The sequence below is a fragment of the Podarcis tiliguerta genome (assembly GCF_965153285.1).
Source record: "Podarcis tiliguerta genome assembly, chromosome: 17".
Classification (NCBI taxonomy): domain Eukaryota; kingdom Metazoa; phylum Chordata; class Lepidosauria; order Squamata; family Lacertidae; genus Podarcis; species Podarcis tiliguerta.
In genome coordinates, this window is record NC_139550.1 from 25,814,225 (window position 1) to 25,837,664 (window position 23,440).

Here is a 23,440-nt window from a genome sequence, read left to right on the forward strand (position 1 = left end):
CTTCAGAAGAATAGAATAGGATTTTGCCACCTTTTGTGAACCTGATGTGTGCATTGTTCAGCTCTTGGTCCATAACTTAAGGAAGATAAGTGGCTAATCTAAGTTCAACGCATTTGCTTTGATGTGAGATCCTGTGAAACACATAAGAACTTTATTTTTATGTAAATATGGATAGGGTTAAAAGACTATCTTCTGAAAGAAAGAACCCCCCAGGCCCATAGCTTATGTCAGGGGTAGCCAACTTGATGGTTTCCATGATGGATGGCAATTTCCATCATCCTTTATTATTGACCATGCTGGTAGAGGGTCTTGGAATCCAAGCAAGCCTGGAGGGCACCACACTTTCTTTGGGAATGCTTTTGTTGATCTCTCGTGCAAAGACGAGTTTCTTCTATAATGATCCATATGGTCATTTCAGTCTCATCACCTTTCATTTGCACAACTTTCACAATTGATAACTTTCTCCCACTTCTCTTTGCCCTAGCCTTCACAAACCCAGTGCCCTCCAGAAATCTTGGACTATTAAGTCCCACCAAGTACAGAGTTGTAGTCTGAAATGTCTGGAGGTGAGGCACCAGGTTGGCAAAGGCTGCTTTGCCCTTTCTGTTCCCCCCCCCCCATTCCCATTTGTCAAAGCACCCTTTCCATCTGTATCAGCTAAAGGTAAAGGGTATCAGCTTAAGGTAAGGTATTAGGTCCAGTCGTGGACAACTCTGGGGTTGTGGCGCTCATCTCGCTTTATTTGCCAAGGGAGCCGGCGTGCAGCTTCTGGGTCATGTGGCCGGCATGACTAAGCCGCTTCTGGCGAACCAGAGCAGTGCACGGAAACACCGTTTACCTTCCCGCCGGAGCGGTACCTATTTATCTACTTGCACTTCATGCTTTCGAACTGCTAAGTTGGCAGGAGCAGGGGCCGAGCAACGGGAGCTCACCCCGTCAAGGGGATTCAAACCGCCGACCTTCTGATTGGCAAGCCCTAGGCTCAGTGGTTTAATCCACAGCACCACCCGCATCCCTTTTTAAGGTAAAGGTAAAAGGATCCCTGACCATTAGGTCTAGTTGCGGATGACTCTGGGGTTGCGGCGCTCATCTCGCTTTACTGGCCGAGGGAGCCGGCGTACAGCTTCCGGGTCATGTGGCCAGCATGACTAAGCCGCTTCTGGCGAACCAGAGCATTTGTCAAAGCACCCTTTCCATCTGTATCAGCTTAGTGTTGTGTAAATATCCATCCAGCATTTGTTTCTTTGTTTAATTTACAACATTTCTATGATGTCCAATAACACAAGTTCTCTGAGCAGCTTCCAATAAAAACAAAAACAAATAAATGCAAACCATGATTATAAGCATGCACTGTGCTCACTAATTGCTTACTAATGGGTAGTGAGTGGCAATTTAATAACAACTGTTAACACCGCAGCAAAAACGTTTAAAGAAAACACTGAGAAAATAAGAACGTGCAGCTTTCAGAGAGAGACAGGTGGGTTCCAAAGTGAAAACTATAAGTGATTCTCTCCAGGGAGATCAACTCCAAAGTTCACTTCACCATTTCCACCCGTTATAGAGCACATTTGATGCTAACAGCTTTCTCCTGTCCTGGCAGGTGGTTTTTAAATCAAGCATTGTTAAATCTGTAGAGCTTAGAGTGATGCATCAGACAGTTCTGACACCCGCTCTTGCTTCTGCGCTCATTTCACATAAACTTGCTGTAGGCCTGAGGCATGGCTAACCAGGCAGCTTCAGTTCCAACATCCGAAAGCCGAAAAGCAAAGGAACAAAGGCATGGGCCCATCCAGACTCATGATGGGGAATCAGCTTTGTGTCGCTTTGTGATGATCCCACAACTCCAGACTATCCTCCCCACCTGTAGAGGTTCCTTTTTTAACTAAATAAGGATCTTCATTAGAAGCAAGAAGAAAATAACCACTAGAAAGGAGGGGAAACTCTTGAGTGACTAATTTAGAAGCTTCTCTAAGGTCTCATCAAAATGACTGACAGAATGTGTGAAGAAAATGTGTGCCCTACACTGAGATATAACCCCTCTCTGTTTCAAGGTGTTCTCCTCACCCAGGACCTTTTTGTCTCCAGAGCACTTAGACCTAAAGTCTGCCCTAAGGATGAAGGAGCTGTCATGTGGTGAGTCAGGCTGCTTGACCAACTCTGTGCTCAGTGCTGACTGATTCGCTGGAGAGAGACAAAGAGAGTTCCTCTATCTAGAAATACTAAACATTGAAATGGACCCCCTATGCAATCAAAGTAGCCTCAGTCGCCTTCAGTTTTTTTTACCCTTAATTTCACTAGCATTGCCGCTTTGTCTTTTTACCTGATTGCGTTTTGGCTAACATGTTAGTCATGTCCGACTCTTTGTGACCCCATGGACCAGAGCATGCCAGGCACTTCTGTCTTCCACTGCCTCCCGCAGCTTGGTCAAACTCATGCTGGTAGCTTCGAGAACACTGTCCAACCATCTCGTCCTCTGTCGTCCCCTTCTCCTTGTGCCCTCCATCTTTCCCAACATCAGGGTCTTTTCCAGGGAGTCTTCTCTTCTCATGAGGTGGCCAAAGTATTGGAGCCTCAGCTTCACGATCTGTCCTTCCAGTGAGCACTCAGGGCTGATTTCCTTCAGAATGGAGAGGTTTGATCTTCTTGCAGTCCATGGGACTCTCAAGAGTCTCCTCCAGCACCATAATTCAAAAGCATCAGTTCTTCGGCGATCAGCCTTCTTTACGGTCGACTAACATAACTGGGTGTAAAATTAGCACCAGCACTATGGGTGGCCTCGCGATGGTAAAAGCTGGAGTAAAATGCCGCACAACATGCTCCCTATAATTGCCACATCTCTTCAGACCTCATTTGGTCTTTCTGCAATGGGCAGAACACCTTAGCTGTGTTCTATAAGTTGTTAAACCATAATCGCGGCACTGTGGTGAGCCAAAGCGATTCCGCCATCTGTTTACAGAGGGAGAGACAGGTATGGGGGTGGGAAGGTATAAGCATGATTCACAACATATTCGTACATGTGCCTGGTAATGGAAACCATTCTAGAAGTAATCATCCTGTGTCTGGAAAATGTTATGTCTGAACCAGCTCAAAAGTCTAAAGCCAGGGGTGTGTTGCACAGAGTTGTGTTCAACTGCAGAGCTCTTACATTTGATAGTTGTGCTATTTATTAAATATAAATCTTTTTTTAAAAAACACCCACTGACAAATTATGTGTCTGAGGGCTGCAGGCAACACCATTTGACAGCTACTAATATATTTCTTCTGACATTTTTTTCTGCATGCAAAATTCCTGTTGACTTCAACGCGCAGGACAATGATGGTTCTGTCAATTGCGCACATGCAGACTCCAGTTTAATTAGCTGCAGATGATGAGTTACCTGCCTTTGGGGAGTTTTGCAGAAGAGAATCTTTGCCTTGGTTTTATTGCAAGTATAGGTTTACAGGCATAGGCCTATTTTATTGAAAAGAACTCATAAACTTGTATGCTACTTGTATACTAGTGGACATAAGTGTGCATAGGAACACTGATGTGCATCTGACTGCTTAAGCAGCATCTTCCAACAGAATCCCATCTTACAGGTATAAAAACCCAGACTAGGCACCCCACTCCACCAATCCTATAACAGTAGGTCTCTTAAGACCTTTTAATCTTTCCATCTGTGCAGTTTTCCCACCCCGTTTTCTGATGAAGTATATTACCAAATCTGTGGCAAAAGAACAGCACAATTCTACATTTCTACACAGAATTAACTCCAATTTTGTTTGGTGGGGCTTACTCTCTGGTTAGTGGGGTTAAGATTGCAGCCTTATTGTGGTAGAAGCTTTCATGCGCCTATCTCAGTGTGGATCTCATTTCAGCCCAGATAAAGCGACTTACTAGAATTGCTGTTGTTGTCATCCGTCTGTCTCAGAGACAATGGAAGAGTGTGCCATTGCGGGTAAAGTCAAAGCATTGGAGAGTTACAGCGCCTGCAGTGGCTTTAGAGACCAATACGGGAGAGACATGTTTTATTGCAGGTGGGGCAAATGAAGGGATCTGGTTTCACTGTTATAAAGGTAAAAGGTAAAGGACCCCTGGATAGTTAAGTCCAGTCAAAGGTGACTATGGGGTTGTGGTGCTCATCTTGCTTTCAGGCTGAGGGAGCTGGCGTTTGTCCACAGACAGCTTTCTGGGTCATGTGGCCAGCAGGACTAAACTGCTTCTGGCACAACGGGACACCGTGACGGAAACCAGAGCACATGGAAATGCCATTTACCTTCCTGCCATAGCGGTAGCTATTTATCTACTTGCACTGGTGTGCTTTTGAACTGCTAGGTTGGCGGGAGCTGGGACAGAGCAATGGGAGATCACCCTGTCGCGGGGATTTGAACCTCTGACCTTCCGATCGGCAAGCCCAAGAGGCTCAGTGGTTTAGACCACAGCGCCACCTGGTAAATATATACAGCCATTTATCAAGTGTTGCTATGGCATGGTGCACATGCAATCACTTGGTAAGCACGTCTTGCAACGTGGTGAGAACAAGTTTGCAGTTCCCCTGTGTCCCTGGATTTCTGTTCAGTTCCAGCAGTCTGATCAGGTCAGTCTCCTCACCAGGACAACTGGTGCTCAGTGGTATAGACCACAGTGCTACCCGCATCCTTATACACTGTTATAGATGCACCATGGCATTTCTTCACTCTGCACTCCTACCAATGGTCATTTCTCCTCTTGTCCACCAGAACATATTCTAAAAAGCTGCGGGATTTCCTTGGGTTTTCTTGCCAAGGCAGCAAGGTCCCTGTATAACTTATGGATTCATTGAAGTGCCAGATATATGTGTGGGGAGAGCAGGGTACGTAAACATACATCTTGAGGGGTGTGTGCGCAGAGGGGGCTACAGAACAGGCGAGAGGACGGGGCATAGAGATTGTGATGATCTGTGTGGAAGAGAGATTTGAGAAAAGGAGGAGGAGGAAGGGGGGAAGGGGGTTGAAGGGGAAATTGGGGGTGCAGAAGGGTTTTCAAAAAAAGGAGGGAGTAGCAGGCATGGGAGTGGAGATGAAGAGGAAGGCAGGAGCAAGAATGGGTCTGGGGAAGAGGAGAGGGTGGTTTCCTAACTGGACAGAAGATGGAAAGGGTGCCTACTGGTTGCAATGTGTGTGAGGGGTCTGTGTGCAAGGGGAGGTTACACAAAAGGAGAGGCAAGGAGGAGAAGGCATGGGCAGGAGGGGGAAGGTGAAAACAGGAGGCAAAGTAGGGCTGCGGAATAGAAGTGGCTTCAGAAATTGGGTTGGGAAGGCAAAAAGTGAGTTTAGTAGTTGCAGGAAAGGGGATGCTCTGGGAGGTTGATGTGAGGGAAATTGCAGGGTGATAGGGTTGGTGAGTAGAGCAAGAAAGGGCACAGCCTAGTAAACATGTAAACACTCCATGTTGTATTACGTAAATAACGTGTGTGCTAGACATTTCCTTTGCAGTGAACCCACCCCGGAAAGAATCTACAGTGGTACCTCGGTTTAAGTACTTAATTCGTTCCGGAGGTCCGTTCTTAACCTGAAACTGTTCTTAACCTGAAGCAGCACTTTAGCTAATGGGGCCTCCCGCTGCCGCCACGCCACCGGAGCACAATTTCTGTTCTCATCCTGAAGCAAAGTTCTTAACCTGAAGCACTATTTCTGGGTTAGCGGAGTCTGTAACCTGAAGCGTATGTAACCTGAGGTACCACTGTACTAAAGAGGACTGCACTTATGGTCTAGTTCCTTCCCTTTCCTGCCACCTTGTCGAGATATGGATTGTTCTGGCTTCTTGAGCCTTTGATCTCCAGCGTCACATTTTCGAGATGAACCTCTTAACGAAACAACCAGCTCCCATCCACGATTGGTGTGCTGGTGTGTACTGAGGGCCAGCCCAAAATTTATATACCTTTGGACAAGCAAGCTTTCTTTATGGCTGGCTGGCTGGCTGGCCTGCCATGGTTTTGGGGGGGTTTTCCCCCCAGTACGTGTGCCTACAAAGAGCACGGGAGCATATTTGGAGGGTGATTTATTTTCCTCCCTGAAAGATTTCTGCCTCTTCTGATTCGCGTCCCCCTTAACGGCATGTGTTATATATTGACAGGGATTAAGTTTCCCCTCCTGAACGGAACAATGTGCGGGCAGAAAGAGAGCTAAGAGCTACCTTGCTGGTTCCTAAACGCAAGCAACGAACTATGCCAGAGCTTCCAAGCAAAGCACTCCTCCTCTCCAAGCTCTGCCACGCTCCCTCTCTCCTTCCACCCCTCTCCCTCCTTCCTTCTCCCAGTTATCCTTGTCCGGGACCCCCTTTCCCCCTTTTGTTATTCGGCATGTCTGATTAGCCCGAGCCTGATTGGCTGCCTGCCTGTTCGGAGAGAGATTCCATGCAGATCAGCCCCTGCTCTCGCCCAGTCCTCGCTCAGGAAACGTGAGCGCGGCGGATGGAAGCGGAGAGGCAGCGGCTCAAGCGCTAGCGCCCCGCCGCCGCCACCGCTGCTGCTGCTGCACCGAGCCTGACAGCAGGCAAGCGAGGCAGGAGAGCCGCTTAGCAGCCGCAGTGCCTCTGCCTGACCGGCTGAGATCCCGGCAAGGATCCAAGCATGGAATGGTGCCGCCGGGCAACAGCTGGCGCTCTGCTCCTGGCTTCCCTGCTCCTGGTAAATGCCTTTTCTTCTCCTTTACTAAAGCAGTGGCGGCCGCAGGATGGTCTCTCCTCCCTTGCAATGTCTGGAGAACTTAGGTGGGGAGAGCGCGCGGCGACTCCTTCCAAGCGAGGCTGCTCCTCTCGCAGAGGTCCCAGCCTCGCAGAGAAGGTCCCGTTAGGTGGTAGGGGCTTAAAGGGCAGGTACAGAGAGTTGGGCTCGCCTTTGGTGTGGACAGGCAGCCCCTGAAACTTCTCGGTCTTGGAGGGGAAGCCCACACTCCTGACATCCAGTTCTGTGGTTAAGGATGTGCCTGGGATTCTTTCTAGAAGGGATGCCGTTCTTTCCCCCTCCTCTTAAAAAAAACTATTTCGCCCACTCTGCGAGAGGGAGAGAAAAGCAGGTCCCGCAAGCGACTGAAGGATCTAGCCCTGCTACCGCAGTAGCGCGCTGATCTCTGATCACTGCAAGATTATCGCGCAAACTTAGCTGCTTCTTTCCTCTCCCACGGTGCCAGCGATCCTGCCCGTTTGAGGATCTTAAGCGCGCGTTATTTCCTCCAAACAAAACTTTTCAGATAGGAGGCTTCCCTAACCTGAATGACGGAAGAAATTCTTTTGCGAGTTGGACTCTTGGGCTTGGGGGTTTGGGGGTGTTAAAAGGGAAAGCTCCGTTGCAAAGTCTCCCCCGTGGGTTACTACCCCTCCTCCCTAGCCTCCCTCACGTTCCCAAAAGCGTCGCTCATAATCTTGAAAAGATATGCTCTTGCATGCTGCGCGTGTCTTTTGTGTTTGTTTGTTTTTCCAAATCACTTCTGGTGATTTGGAATAATTGACTCGTTCATGCTGATTTTTTTGCAACAAGAGCTAAAGTTGGTCCGGGACCAAGAATGGAGTTGTCCTTGTGAAGGATTTCACAAATGCAAGGGGGTGGGGTGGGGGGGTCAGAAATGATATTTGAACGTCAATAGTACTGTTTCTGGTGTGGTTCAAGGAAAATCCAGTCTGTCTATAAATACGAATTAAACTTGCTATTGCACACTAAGGTCCACGAGATATTTGAAAGTTTATTGCTGACTCACTCTTTCTCTGTGACAGGGATATGACTCTGCACTTCACTTGCACTGTAAATACTTTCCTACAGATGGCTGCTTATCCTAAACCGGGTTACTGTTTGTCATTGCAATTATTGCCAGCTCTACTGCTTATACCAACCATCACTTTTATGGGCAAACTTATTTTTTTGCCAACAAGTGTTGTGCATGATATTGCACATGCCACTGTCCCCAAATCTTTGCACTAGTTATGCACATATTGTGCATTGTGCATATCAACATTTGTTTTTAAGATAAGATGTGTAAACTATTACAAATCACTAGTAGTGGCAGGAATGGGTAGCTGGTCAGGCTTATCCAGGGCTTTTTACCCCCAGTGCCAGAACAAATCAGCATTTTTCTGGCCACTGAATAATCACTTCCATCCACCACTTCTATAATAAAGGGGTCGTTTGAAAGCTCCTTGGGGCAGGGGCCTGTCTTTTATTTATTTTACACTGTAAAAGGCTGTGCGCATTATGCAATAGTGATTTGTAAACAAATCTTCATCCTTATTGCTCTGCAAGTCAAAAGAGTGACGCTCTTTCTTCCTTTCTGAATTCATCCCAGCAGCAAGCGAAAGAGTATTATATTTGGAGCATGCTTGTGTTAGACCTGCATAATTGTTACTCTGCGTTGCCCTGCCAAATCGTGCAATTTTAATCCACCAGGAGCCAGTTTTTGAGAGCAAAAAGGGGTGCTAAACCCTCCTTCTCCCGCAGCGTACCTCCCCACTGCCAGCCCCAATAAGCTGTGAGTGAGAGACTGTGGGCAACAGACTGGTTCACCATGCCTCAATCACATGCCCCCTTTCTCTCTTAAAATTGATCCCCGCTTTATACACGATTGGAAAACTTTGTGGGGTTTTTTTTTTTGTATTCTAGGACTGACTGAAGCAAGAGTTGAAGCAGCGTGATTTGGCTTCGTCCTCAGAACATACCTAAACCAAATCTCCATTACTTGTGAATTAGGCACTCATTTCTCAGTTCACTAAAATAAATAGTATTCTCTGCTGCCAACCATTATGCATTATTCTTTAATGCTATATACCAGTTTGAGTTGGGTGAGTTGATTGGGATTCTTTTCTACCTTTTAAATAGATTTCCCCATTCACCACCAAATATAACTTAATTTGTGCCTGCAGGTAAGTTATAGGGAAAAAGAGGATGGGGGGAGATGCAATCTCAAAGGTACACAAAACAATGCACTGTTGTTGTTTTTATATTTTTCTTGCCCCAATGCATTTCAAAGCACACCGAGTAAAGCACAATAAAATGATGAGTGATGGGGAAGACTATGTTACACTCCCCCTGCAAATTAATATATGCATTTTGGCAGGCAGGCAACTTTCTGCTTCACTGTTTGGTTTCAAATATCTTTATGGGTGGAATGAGATGGAACAAGAAATTTAAAAGAGAGTTGAAGATAAGAGAGGACATAATTAGGGGATTAATAAGCTAGCACTTACGGAGTGTGTGTGTGTGTGCGCGCGTGCGAATCATGACTTCCGTTCCTCTTCTAAAAGAGTTTCCCTAAATCAAGTGTGAGGAATGAGTGAATTATGGATGGACACCAAGAACAGGATATAGATTATAGAAACCTGCAGATCTCTGGCTCCTCCCTTTAAAGTAAGTCGCCCAACTTCAGCTCAGCATTAATTTATGTGGGAGAATGAAGCATATTGTGCTTGGCTTTTAGTTCTGGTCTGCATAGCACCGCACACAGAAAGGTCAGCTTTGCCTTACAGGTGTGGCTTGCAACAAGAAACAAAAAAATGAGGTTACATTAAGTATGCTCAGCTACCTGGGTAAAGTCAACTAGGAAGGTATCAGAGTTGAGTACACACATACCTGTTGATCCCGAAGCAGCTTGTGATGTCAGATGAGGGCCAGACCAGAAGCACCAGAAGCAGATTCCTCTCTTTGGTAGATGTTTGCCCCAATCATTAATAAAACAGGGGGTAGGGGCCCAGTTTTAAGAGCAAAAGGGGGTTGTGAGTGGGTGGCCTGTTTTTTGGGGTTGCTTGTTTTTTTGTTTTGTTTTTTGTTTGTTGTTTTTTTTTTGAATCCAGTCTGGCACTCCAAGCAGCACTGGGTGGTTTAGTCTAGGCACCATTTCAGTTTCCCACAATTCACTTGAGGTAGCATGCCTTTTGAAGGCTGTGAGGAGTTAAAATGGGGGCTGAACACAGCCACCTAGCAGTGCCATCACTGTTGCCTGCCTCCAGGTAAGCCAGTCAGGGCACTATTCTGAAGGGCCTGACCCCTCCTCAACCCCATCATTCGCTGTTAAATCTTGTCACCCTCACTTTATTCATTATTGGTGCAGGCCCACATTTCTGTAGAAAAAAGGGAAATATGTTTGCTGTCAATTCTAGCATATCCCTGATAACTTCCATGTATGTAGAGCTGTCACTATGGATTTGCTGGAGAATAGACTGTAGCTGACACTTGCAGACACCTCTGTATGCATGGATCAGGGGGGAAAACTATCACCTCCTCAGTACTCTGAATGAGTCAGCCCACATATAGATCACACAAAGCAGACAGGAGCCTTGGTTTTCATGGCTAGCTTCCCAGGATGAGCATAGGACATGTCTCGGAGGGGAAAGGTTTTGCAATTTTTCTGTGAACATTTCCCGTGCTACTGGTTACTTGCTGCAACTGGGAGCCTGGGAAGCTGGCGTACATGAGCCCCTAGAGACTGAAGGTCAAAAACCTGAATGGATTGTGGTTATGTGAGCAAAATAGGTACAGCGGGACAAGTACCTGGGGTTTCCATCCTCCAAGCCAAGGATGGGGAACCTGTGGTCCTCTAGAAGTCCCAGTCCCAGAGAACATGGCCAGTGGTCAAGGGTTATGGGATTTGTAGCCCATCTGTGTAGGGCCACAGGTTCCCCATTCTTGCTGTAGGCCAAAAGTGTGCATTCATTTTAGATGGCGTTGCCCCCACTCTTCACTGCCTTGTTTTGCAAGCCCCCTTTCCCCTACTACAAGAGATGCTCAGAGTCTGAACAGTCAGATGGAGTGCAGAAGTTCCAGACATCTCCCTAATCCTTTACTTCACTCCACCTCTGGTCTGAATAGCACCATTTTTTCATATTTCTGCATAATGCAAAATGGGAAGTGAAGGGGCAGCTTAGCCCAGTTTGATCAAAAGCCATCCTGCTGTGTGCTGGAGTAATTGCTCTGCTGCTTTCACCAAGGTCCACATCCTAGGTTAAGGTTTTTAATCTCTGATGACGTGTTTGACGTGGTACATCCTCATCCCTAGAGCCATCGTCTTCAGTACTTTCATCCTGTAAAAAACAATGGGTCGTAGTTCCAGAAAAGGCAGGAATTGTGTGGTCTGCAGTTGTAGTGTAGAATGCATCAGTTCTTTATCCTGGCACTCAAATCCTCACATCTTCACCACATGCCAGCTGGGGACCAGAACAGCACACACAGCATTGTGGCTGCCAGGAATCAAATAAGGCTTTAGCAACAAGAGACCACTTTCAGTTGATTTGTCAGGGGGTACAAACAACCACAGACGTGTCTGCGTAACCAGAGTGAGGGCAATGCGCCCTGTCCTCACTCTGAACGGGCTTTGTCGTGTAATCATACAGCCAAATCATGATGTCATCCTGCTGATGATATGATTGCCCCTATTGGCTAGGGTCACAATCGTCAGGAAGAAGCACATGGCCAGGAAGGGGAGGAGAGGAACGACACTGGAACAGCTGTAAATAGATTGTGAAAAGGTGTGAATGTAAGCACCGAACATGTTGGGTCCCTTGGTGGCTGCCCTTATTATGCTGAAAATCCTGCTGTGAACACTGACCTATTGCCTGGAATCGGATGGGCAGAATGGATGTATTTCAGTCTCACCACCCAATAAGCCCACATAGATGTGTCCAAGAAGAGGCACCACCACTTTGGGAGTATGTTGATGACAAATGATTTACATCCTGAAATGCTAATATCCTTTGCACACGTAGAAGCAAATCTGTTTTTGTCACCAGGTGCACGCTATGGTTTTCCCAGCAGTGATGTATGGAAGTGAGAGCTGGACCATAAAGAAGGCAGATCACCGAAGAATTGATGCTTTTGAATTATGGTGCTGGAGGAGACTCTTGAGAGTCCCATGGACTGCAAGAAGATCAAACCTCTCCGTTCTGAAGGAAAGCAGCCCCGAGTGCAAACTGGAAGGACAGATCCTGAAGCTTAGGTGCCAATACTTTGCCCACCTCATGTGAAGAGAAGACTCCCTGGAAAAGACCCTGATGTTGGGAAAGATGGAGGGCACAAGGAGAAGGGGACAACAGAGGACGAGATGGTTGGACAGTGTTCTCAAAGCTACCAACATGAGTTTGACCAAACCGCGGGAGGCAGTGGAAGGCAGAAGTGCCTGGCGTGCTCTGGTCCATGGGGTCACGAAGAATCAGACACGACTAAACGACTAAACAACAACAAGCACACTCAAGAAAAAATGGAAGCCACTGAGAGTACATTCCCATGGAGAGTCCTTGCAGGATGCATGCATTTGTTTCATGTATACTTTGAAGTATATACTAAACACCTAAGAATGCAATGTGTGAGGTGGCACTGAAGTAAGTGAAGACTATATGTTTGAGTTTCTCAAGAGATAATTTAGCATTCTGCCTGCCACAGCATATAGCTGAGGGCAGCAGCAGCAGGGCCACATCCAGCCCCTTGGAGAAGTCTACCAGACCCATCTCTGGTTAGAAGCAAAAGAATTCCAGACATTAGATTTCACCACTGACCTCGTGAGTGCCAGGACCTCCAGCCTCCTTCATTCTTGTAAAAATTCCATATTTCAGTGATGCTGACACAGAGTTCAGTGGAAACTCTTCACATATGTTAGTTCATAGGAATGTAGGCTTTATTGTGGCTGATATGCAAATCTGCTGCCACCAGATGGGGGAACTCTGCAAATATTGCACCAGCTCTGGCTAGGCAGCAGGAGAGAGGCATTGATGTTCTGTCTCTCCTGCCCCATCACATTCTTTCTGAGCAGGAGTGGAGCTGTGATTTAGCATCCTCTGATTCATTGAGTCACTGTGCTCCTAAGAGGGCTGGCCATGCTCAACTTCTGAAAGTCCCACTGCATGCAGATCAAGAACTACAAACCATCATACAAAAGGAGGTATCCGACACTGCAAAGACCTATCAGGGGACTGAGCCCAATAATTTTTAATTAGGTTTATAAAATAAAAATAAATCTCATTGCTTTGTTATGCAACAGGGCCTGAACTTGCAAACCAAGAGGCTAACAAGTAATTAATTTTAGAAATAAGGAGATTGGGGAGCAGGATTGCGCAGGTGGCCATCTTTGTTGCTTTTAATTTCACTGTTGTTGTGGTGGTAAAACACATACTCGTGTTTTTCTGTGCATACGAAGTTCTTTCTTGTGGGGATTCAGGTTTATTAATCAATGTATTTCTGCAATTGTTTCCATGCACATGCACTTAATTTGATATAGATTGCCAAAAATTGGCGGGGAGGGAATCTTGAAGGGAATTGGTAGGTAGCCAGGTTTAGCTTCTGCTAAAAGAATTAGCAGGCTACTACTGTTTCCTTCTGAGTAGCTGCACAGGTGCAGCTCTACAAGTCACTTGCTCCAAAAATGAAAGGGGGGGGGGAGACAGGAAAGTGACCAAGAAGAGGCACAGCGTGAGTCTTTCTCCAGATCAGTTGTGAAATAACTGGAACCTGCTTGATGAAGTACATAATGGAGAAGGGGAGGCTTGAAGTTCCAGACTTTAAAGTGAACATGCTAAATTAGGCCCCTTTTTGTGAGTAAATATCAGTAGCAGATTATGTGTGTGTGTGTTTTAAAAACTGCCAATCCAGATGCACCAAAAATAAATAAATAAGTTGTAAAAAAGGGTGTGTGTGTGTGTGCTAATTAATTGAAGAAACATTTATGTGACTGAGATTTGTCAGAGGTGAACATTTTCCTCAGTATCCACAAGAATGCACACACGAGGCATTCTATGAATGCGAAAATACTGAATGAGAACCTATGCAGCGCCGTGGTTGGGCTTGTAAGACCCAAATTCAAGTCCCCCTCAACCATGAAGCTCACAGATAACCTTGGGCCAGTCCAAGCCACTTGGACACACTCAGATGGACATACAGTGGTACCTCAGGTTACATACGCTTCAGGTTAAAGGCTCTGCTAACCGAGAAAACATGAACCTGACCAAACTGCGGGTGGCAGTGGAAGACAGGAGTGCCTGGCGTGCTCTGGTCCATGGGGTCACGAAGAGTCGGACATGACTGAACGACTAAACAACAACAACAAAACCGAGAAATAGTGCTTCAGGTTAAGAACTTTGCTTCAGGATGAGAACAGAAATCGGGCTCCGGCGGCACGGCAGCAGCAGGAGGCCCCATTAGCTAAAGTGGTGCTTCAGGTTAAGAACAGTTTCAGGTTAAGTACAGACCTCTGGAACGAATTAAGTAACCTGAGGTACCACTATATTGAGGAATGAGTGTGATTTCTAAAAAAAAAAAAAAAAACCTTCATGGGGTGGATGAGGAGTTGTAGGATAACAATTCAATGAAGTTTTTTCTTATAAAAATGCAGGGATTTCCCCCCTTTTTTGTGAGGTTATGTGTGTGGAAGATAAGAGAAACTAAATATTTCTTTTTTAACCATGCCTTGATCAATATTGCATGGAGTTCCTGTCGTGTGAGGTGTGTATGCACAGATAAAGCCTGCTGCTTAAATTATGGCTGATAAGGTTGGGAGGCTGTTGATGAAAGAGATTCACCTGAGGTAACAGGGATGGAAAGAGCTTGCCTGCCATAATCTAACCACTAATATTGATCTTTCAGGAATCAAATGCAGACCTCTGGACCTCATTTGACTCCCACTGATTTGCACCAGTGGAGAATTTGGCCTTGGTTTGCAAAATGGACATACATTCATAGCCCTAGAATTCCAATGACAGGGACCAACAAACCCAGGTATTTTTCGGTGGGGTGAGAAGAGATGCCTTTGCTCCTTATATAGATTTTACATGCTTAAGAAATGAGCCGATAAAAAACAACAACACCCCGAAGAGGGTTAAAAGGCCCATTATGTTCATTTAGAGAATGCAGAGGAGACACAGGGAGCCTTCAGTCTTCTCACCCAAAGGGAATGTGGCTGAGACTTAGGCTGCTCTTTGACATGCATGTTCATCCTGACTTGAAGTCAAACCACTTCTTGTCAAAGAGTCATTGAATCAAATTTGCATTTGCTGTCTGCTTCTTTTCAGGGGCCTTAGCTCTCTTGCCTGCCATTGTAATAGTTTCAGGAGTAACACTAGGAATGATAATAAAGTACATGGGTTCCCCCTCCCCTCAAGAATTTCTTTCCCCTTCTCCTCCTCCTCCTCCTAATTTATACATGGAATCTAGTCAAGTACAATAGTCCATTCCATTCATGCTCTCCTCCTCTATTATCTGTTTTGGATGACCATTGGTGCAATTAGCCTGTGGACTGAATCTTAAATTCCTTGTTTTACAGCTGAACTCAGAAAAGTTTTCTTCTGTCACCCCCCCTTTTTTTGTGCAGATATGTCTATCACTCTAAGACTGCCCATCTGTTTCTACGTTTATAGCTGTGCGGAGAGAACGATTTTCCAATGCTTGCTCCAAAAACGCACATGTTCTTTTTCCATGATCACTCACTTGTGTATGCGACCGGCACTCAGTTGTGCCAGCTGAATAGGTGCACGCTGTACTCTGCTCTTTACACATGCAGTCAAGTGGCTTTGTTTATGCACACGATCCGTGTTCAAAAACACTGTGCCGTTTCGGCAGCCGTGTCCAAAACCTATCTCGTGCTCTCTGCCGCTTGGATATCTTTGCTGCACCTGAGTTCAAAATTAGGAGATTAAAACCATATCCACTGGGCAAAAGGGCATTTATCTAAAGCCGGGTTTCCCAAACTTGGGTCTCCAGTTGTTTTTGGACTACAACTCCCATCATCCCTTGCTAGCAAGACCAGTCAATGGAAACTGTAGTCCAGAAACAGCTGGAGACCAAAGTTTGGGAAACACTGATCTAAAGCACTGCTATGCAGGAGGTATCTGAGGAAGCAGTGATGGGAAGAATCCTGAAAACCTTTATATATGTCACTAAAGATAAACAAAGAGGTCTAGCATAGATTATTAAAGGGTGTAGGTGTTAGGTCAAACAGCACATAAGACAGGAAACCTGTCTCAGAGCGTTACCACCTCAGACTGCAGGTGTGAGCTCCTATGATCCTATATGCCTAATAAAACATTCCCAGCTGATAGAAAAGATATTCATTTCCTTGACATGTTGTTTGTGTGGGAGCTTATTCCCACAGGCTTCGGGGAACTGACTGTTTTGAGTGAAAGGGCAGGTGACTAAGCGGTGGCATGATAGCAGGTTATAAAATTGTACAGTGGTACCTCTGGTTGCAAATGGGATCCGTTCTGGAGCCCTGTTTGCAACATAAGCAGAACGCAACCCTCGTCAGCCCGGGTCGCGATTTGCCACTTCTGCGCATGTGCGTGATGTCATTTTGCACATCTGCACATGTGCGAGTGGTGAAACCCGGAAGTAACCCTTTCTGGTACTTCTGGGTCGCCGTGGGACGCAACCTGAAAAAACATAACCTGAAGCAAATGTAACATGAGGTATGACTGTACATGGCATGGATTAAGTGAATAGAGAGAAAAAAATCTCCCTCTCCCATATCACTAGAAGCTGAATGTTGGAAGATTCCAGATAAAAGAAAGCACTCCTTCACACAGTTAAACTATGGAACTCTCTGCCACAGTGATGACTATAAACCTGGATGGGACTCAAGGTGGATTACAGATGAAATAGGAACAGCTAAAAACATAGAAAAGAAATAATAGGAAAAACAATTAAACATTAATATCATTCAGCATCTCACTCTTGCTCTTTCTGAAGTCTATTAAAAACATACAGATAATTATAATAAAAACAGCACCAGCTCTTTCATTCAAAAAAGTCAGTTCCCCAAAGCCTGTTGGAATAAGGGGTGGGGAGCCAGACTAACTTCTCTAGGGAGGGCATTCCAAAGTCTGGGAGCAGCCACCAAGAAGGCCCTGCCCCTACCAAGCATACATACAGGCATCTGGTTCAGGCAGTGTGAGTGTATATTGTTAGTTTCTGTTTGTGCCACTGTGCAGTGCTTTGAGTCACAAGACTCTGTTTTGCATTCCAGACTGTTGGAAGTCTCACGGAAGACGGGAGACGAATGTGATGTTTGCTGGTTTCCTGTTTCCTTTGTTTTTTCAGTTGCTCTCTGCTCTCACAGAGAGAGGGTGTATTTCTTTTCTGTCTGCATAGCTTAGCAATAAAACCCTTAGCATGTAGCTCATATTTCTCGTCACTTCTGCTGCTTTGAAACTCTGCGTAATGGGAACATGCTTGGAGCCTCATCAAAGGCTCAGGTCGTGAATTATCGTTGGAGGAGATTCCGGAAGATGAGCTTTATCAGCTCGGTCGTAGCGGAGATTCCGACATATATGTGAGGGAAGAAAAACTGGGTTTCGGGTCACATTCGGATGACCTTTTTATTCGGCAATCATCCTGAACTGTTTGCACAAAGTTTGTGAGGAGGTTTAGACCATGCCAGCTATTTATTGAACAAGAATTCTGATTAGCTTGGTTAGGCAACATTGTGTGAAGCACATGTGACCCCACATTTTCCATTCACTTTCCTGATAGCAAAGAGGCTGACTTTTCGAAGAAGCAGGCTAGTTGCGTGAGAACTCCAAAGCAGCTTTAATTGTACAAACTTTAGTGGCATGTGACGGAATAGAGACAGTCTGGAAGCGCCCTCAGTCTTGTCCTTTGTGCATGCATTTGTGTTAACAATGAGAGGCTGAGTGTGGAAAGTGCATGTATATTTCCTATATGGCACATACCTTAGCCATAGAATGCATGTGTGTGTTGTGTGAGTTGAAGCATCATCTGTGATTGTTGTCTTGACTTATGTGTTCTGCATGCAAATGGATTGTGTTGTGTTGATCTGTGGGGAGCTGATACCATTCATGTATTGTATGCCTTGATGGCAGGAGACTTGTGAGCACATGTAATAACTGTGCATCTTGAGAACAACAGGGTATTCTTCTGTGGGCCCCACCCTCTGAGCTCTGCCAAGGTGCCAGGATTTTGAATTTTTCAGGTTTGCAAGCCTATATGTCAGCTATGAAATTAGGCAAGAGGTTGAGAGATCTTTGCCCAAGGATATCCAGGTAGATCCCCGAAGGAACAGAATCTTCCCTGGTTCCAGTTCTGATAGTCTGTCAACACTGTCATACTGGCTGCTTTGTAGTCTAGCTGTTTGCAAATTCCCACAAGAATGACTGTATGGCAGTGAGCTTTGGTCCCGAATGCAGTTGCAGTGACCGTAGCGTCTGCAGAATGCATTTTGCAATTCTTAGTAAATTGATAGGCATTTTTCGAATTTCTTTCAGCACAATGATTTAAGTTTCCTTTCACATCCCTACCGTTGCTGCTTCCACCGCCTCCGAAGTAGAACATGCTTTAATTTCATTGTAAAAATAACCCCAAATAGTTGTGGGTAAATCAGAAAGCTTCATCATCAGAAGGGTGGGATGTAAGACACAGTAGCGAGAAAGCTGTGCAAGAAGTATGAGTGCAAGATTTATTCCATCTCTGTGGCAAGCATATGCAGCGCTTGCTAATAGCTTCACCACCTGTGAATTATACCTCATAAATGGGTTCCGACTGCTATTTTTGTGTAGAAGCAATAAGCGGTATGTTCCCTGATTCTACACTACATTAATTTTTTGCCGAGTTTCCATTTTTGTCTTTATTACCTACTTGGAATTTCTTCCAAAGCACCCACCATTTATTAGGGTGGTGCACTGAGTGCGGTTTGGGGTTTTTATTATTATTAATAGTAATAGTTTCGCAGTGGAAGGAAGGAGGTGGGCGATAACGTAAGGCATCCTGAGATAAAATCCACGAGAACTGAAGAAATAAGACCGGAGATTATGTGCAACATGCAATAAATCCAAACTGTCCCATAAAATAAATATAACTCATTTTATTTCTACACAAAAGTACTATTGGGGGTATTGGATTTCTCCTCCCTGCTTTGTTGGATAAATCTTAACCCCCCCCCCCCCCCGTTTGAAGTCTGATAGAGTTGTGTTTAATTCCTGTGTTGCATCAATAGAACCATAAATGAAAAGGTATGAAAGAAGTAATAACGGCTTTTATTGTTCTGGTGCTGAAATACAGCCTGGAGAATTTACTTATTTTTCCTTCTTTCACTTTTTCCTACGCGGGCAAATGTCAGCCAATCAATCCATTTAGTTTAAACAAAGCATGGGAAAGGGTGGGCCTACCCAGCGTTCTCTACAATTGTGGTTTCTCCACAGAACCTGATCTTCAGACTTCAGGTCACACTTGCTTGTGTGAATTTTCTCTCCCGACAGGTGCTCACAGAGAGCGGTTAAACTTTGGGAGGGGGCTGGAAGGAAAGGTGGGAAACTGGAGCTCAAGGGAAGAAGAGATGCCATGGAGGGCAATCAGGACTTTGGGCAGGGATGGACACCTCAGAAAAAAATTGGTCTAACAGAGTAGTTGTGAAGGGCGTAAAAGGATATGCATTGCTTTCTGCTTGGTGAGGAGAAGGGAAAGGTGGTTGTATCCTTCTCTGATTTTTGCAGTGAAAAGACATCTTTTGGAGGCAAAGTGTTAGGAAAACAGTTAAAAAGGTTGCTTCAGCTTAGCCATATCAAAAATGCTCCTGTAGTAGTAGTAGTAGTAGTAGTAGTAGTAGTAGTAACAACAACAACAACAACAACACCCCACCCATCTGGCTGTGTTTCCCCAGCCACTCTGGGTGGCTTCCAACAGAATATTAAAATACAATGCTTCAGCAAATATTAAAAGCTTCCCTAAACAGGGCTGCCTTCAGATGTCTTCTAAAAGTCAGATAGTTGTTTATTTCCTTGACATCTGATGTAAGAGCGTTCCACAGGGAGGGTGCCACTACCGAGAATGGCCTCTGTCTGGTTCCCTGTAACCTCACTTCTCAACGGTGAGGGAACTGCCTGGACCTCAGTGTCTGGGCTGAACAATGGGGGTGGAGACGCTCCTTCAGGTATACTGGGCCAAGGCCTTTGAGGGCTTTCAAGGCCAGCACCAACACTTTGAATTGGGCTAGGAATGTACTGGGAGCCAATGTAGGTCTTTCAAGACCGGTGTTATGTGGTCTCGGCAGCCGCTCCCAGTCACCAGTCTAGCTGCCGCATTCTTGGATTAGTTGTAAGATGTTCTGCCTGTTCCATTTTGAAAACTCTACCAATTGTTAATTATCTCTTCCGTTGTTTTTAATCAGCCCCTCACCTTCCTTTGGAACTACTTTGGTGATTACTTTTTCAAAATTTCAAGCGTTTCTATAAAAATGTTATGGTGAGCACAACATGCAAACTGTTGAAGTGATATACTGTAGGTTGTATGGCGTGCCAAGCTTCCTTCTTAGTTGTTGTCCCTTTAAAGGGAAGGTGTGAGCTCAACTTCGGCTGAGATTCTTTAGCGATAGAGAGGCAGGAGGTTGCTGTGAACTTAACAGAATTAGGTTCTGTCATGTACTGAAGTTCTCACCCTGGGCCAGCAGGGGGATACTGTAAATAGTTTTCACTCAGGTCCGCATATGCAAATAAGGGATTGAAAGTGACGTCCAGTGATTGGATAGTTACAGAAAGTGTTACAGTTGCATTGTAGTGGAGCTCTATATAAGCAGGCTGGCTGAACCCTTCAGTTCAGTTCTGTTCTGGCCTGTGAATACACAAGAGCTGTTTGAAGAATCACTGTGTCGTCTGATATGTTCACCCACAACTTAACAGGTTCGTTGAGTTAGGTGCCGATGTGATGGGCACCAGATTATAAATCTTTAAGGAATCTTGCTCCAAGTAGGGCTGCTGTGACCATCCCCCCCCCCTTCTTCTTCTTTTCTTTCTACACATTTGTGCAAAGGAGAACCTGAAAAAGAAAACACCCAATCAGATGAATTGCTTTGCCAATTTAGCTCTGCCTGATCACCTTAAATGGGGCACTTTGATTTATGCTAGGCACATAACGACATTGAACGAAAAGTTACTTTGCCTTCTGTAGATTTGAGCAAGTCATCATGAATAATTTCATGTTGTCTTATTTTAACAGATGTGATAGACTGAGCGCAAGGCCTTTTTTCTTGCTGCAACTTCTCTGGAAAAGTGTGTGGGCCCGGCAGAACCCAAACAGACCGGGCATGCCCCTCAGAAGTAGGGCACCAATTTGACCTAGTTCCAGATGCTTGGCCAGTGAAGCGGGGGCAGTGGGGGGGCAGAGAGGCTGTCACCCTCCAGATGTTGCTGGACTCCAACCCCCTTCAGACCTAGGTAGTATGGGCAATGGCCAGAGAAGATGTCCAACAACATCTGGATAGCCCCAGTTTCTTCCCTTCCTCCTTTTCTAGTGTTTGACTACGTTTGAGGAAAGGGTTATAGCTGCTGTTCAGCCTCTTTATCATAGTTCTGAAGAAACAGAGGGATTGCAACATATGGTGAATTACCTTTATCTGCCAACTCCTGCCGGGAATTAGAAAAGTTGAACTATAGCTCTGTAGGTCCATCCCCCAGATGGAAAAAAAAGTATTGGTCATCAGGAATTCAGAGACTCGGTACATGAGCAAGCTACTGTGTTCTTTTAGCTAGTTGCCCTAATTATTGTTTCCAGCCCCTCCAATAGAAAAACAAGAAACCACATCCAAATATTTTTCATATATATATATATAGAAAGTGCTCTGTGATGACATTATTGTGGGTATATAACATGCACCATAAGGCATTTTGCTAATCAGCTGCCTGGAAAATGACTCTTGGGTCTTACTGGCAGGAGAAAAAAGATACAATCATTGCTATGTATAACCGTGTCTCTGTCCCGGGAACCCCTGTAATGTGGGGGCAGTTGTGTTCCTAATTGCAAGAAGCATGCAACCAGGTGGAGAAGGTGAACCATGTTCAATGAGACACAATAAATATTTTATGGATTCCCCTGATGGAACGGGCGGTGGTTTACAGATAAAAAACATGGACAAATCAATCATTAAAAAGCAATACATTTGTAATATTGGTGAATATTGGTGAATTGGTGCACTTTGACTAGGCCATTTGTGAAATTGCCTGTCCGTGCTGTCAACTTTTGTCACATCCCACCCTGCGTAGAAAAGTGGACTTGCATTACATTTTCTAATGAACTTGCATTAACATATATACAGTATATATATATGTCTGTGCATGTGTATTACATTTATATATATCCATGAGTGTATACAGTCATTATTCGTGATGTTGGCGACAAATAAATTGAAGTGCTCTGACTGTATGTGAAAAAGCAGACTTACCTTTCTGCCAGTTGATTGCCCGCTACCATCAATTTGCAGGAGTCAATTCCGGATAGTGCCATGTCTGAAACTGGCATTTCTGCTTCTGGGGCAGCCAACAAATGATTGCCATGTGAGGTAATTCTTCTCCTTTTTTCTTATTTTATATGCAAAAATGGGCATATGCCAACGAGAACTGGAATGAGACCACTAATGTGTTTTGCAGAACAGCAACTTACCATTATGTGTGTGCTGGTATGTTGATGTTCTCTCAGAATATATTCTCTGTGGAGACCTATGACATATATTTTTTGCCACAGCCAATTTACTCATCCGTACAGTATTTCCTTGGGGGATATGAATACTGGAAATGCGAACTGACGAGTCAACCAAATGCCCATTCATAATGTCAATCACTTTGTTCTTTGCTGCTGGAGTTCCTGCTGTCAGATTAACCCTGAACTTTGAGAGGGTTACAAGATTGTGGAAGGATGTTCTTCAAGTAGCTTGTCAGGAAATACAGAGCAGGATTTGTGTGGGGAGCTGGCAGGTGGGACATGGTTCAAGCTGGCAACTCCTGACCTTTATAAGTTCTCGCCTTTCTTAATAGCTGCTTGTCAAGAAGGAGTTCAGCTGCTGCAACACTGTGATGGGTGAAATAGCACTGGCTGGGCCGGCTCCTGCTAATCCTGTCCTTCAGGCCGGACCTTGTAGTTGCTGAAGCTGCTCTATTTGATGCTTTGGGGGAAGCTGGATGGCTCTCAGGGCTGGTGGCCTAAAGGGAGGTAGGCGGTTCGGAGGAGAGGCAAGCAGGGAGGTGGTCTGAGCAGCTCAATTTGAATGTGAGCGACAAGTTGCTCAGACTAAGGAGAAAAGGGCTAGATCCAGGCGCTCAATGCGGATAGTGGTGAGGCCCATTTTGGGTCCATGTTTCTCTTGATCCCTGCCATCGCTTGCAGTTGAGGTGATGCAGCACAGTGGAGTTCATACCAGTTTGCTAGCTGAATCAGTGGCCCAATGAGTAAGTCACTTGGCATTAGTCACGTGGTTTAAGACCCTCAGCACTCTATGATAGAAAAGACAGAAGAGTAAAGGCCTAGGGATTATCTTTCTCTAGGACTTCCTGCAATTACCATTGTATAGTGATATTGTTCCTGCTTTCACCAGATTTTTCAGCATGCCGTTGCCATTACAGTCATACCTCATGTTACGTTTGCTTCAGGTTGCGCGTTTTCAGGTTGCGCCCCGGAAGTACTGGAAAGGGTTGCTTCCGGGTTTTGCTGCTTGCACATGTGCAGATGCGCAAAATGACATG

The 23,440-nt window shown here is 45.3% G+C and overlaps 1 protein-coding gene across 3 annotated transcripts in view; it reads left to right on the forward strand.

Moving 5' to 3' along the window:
* Positions 1-23,440, forward strand: part of ADAMTSL1 (ADAMTS like 1) — a 473,481-nt gene that overhangs the window by 213,683 nt on the left and 236,358 nt on the right. Inside the window, exon 1 of one of the 3 annotated variants that reach the window (XM_083419279.1) lies at positions 6,115-6,647. The exons of the other annotated variants lie outside the window; for them this stretch is intronic. Coding sequence (XP_083275405.1) covers positions 6,591-6,647 — 57 coding nt within the window. The 5' untranslated portion in view covers positions 6,115-6,590. Of the gene's footprint in view, positions 1-6,114; positions 6,648-23,440 lie in introns of those variants that run through there. 3 annotated transcript variants of the gene reach the window in all.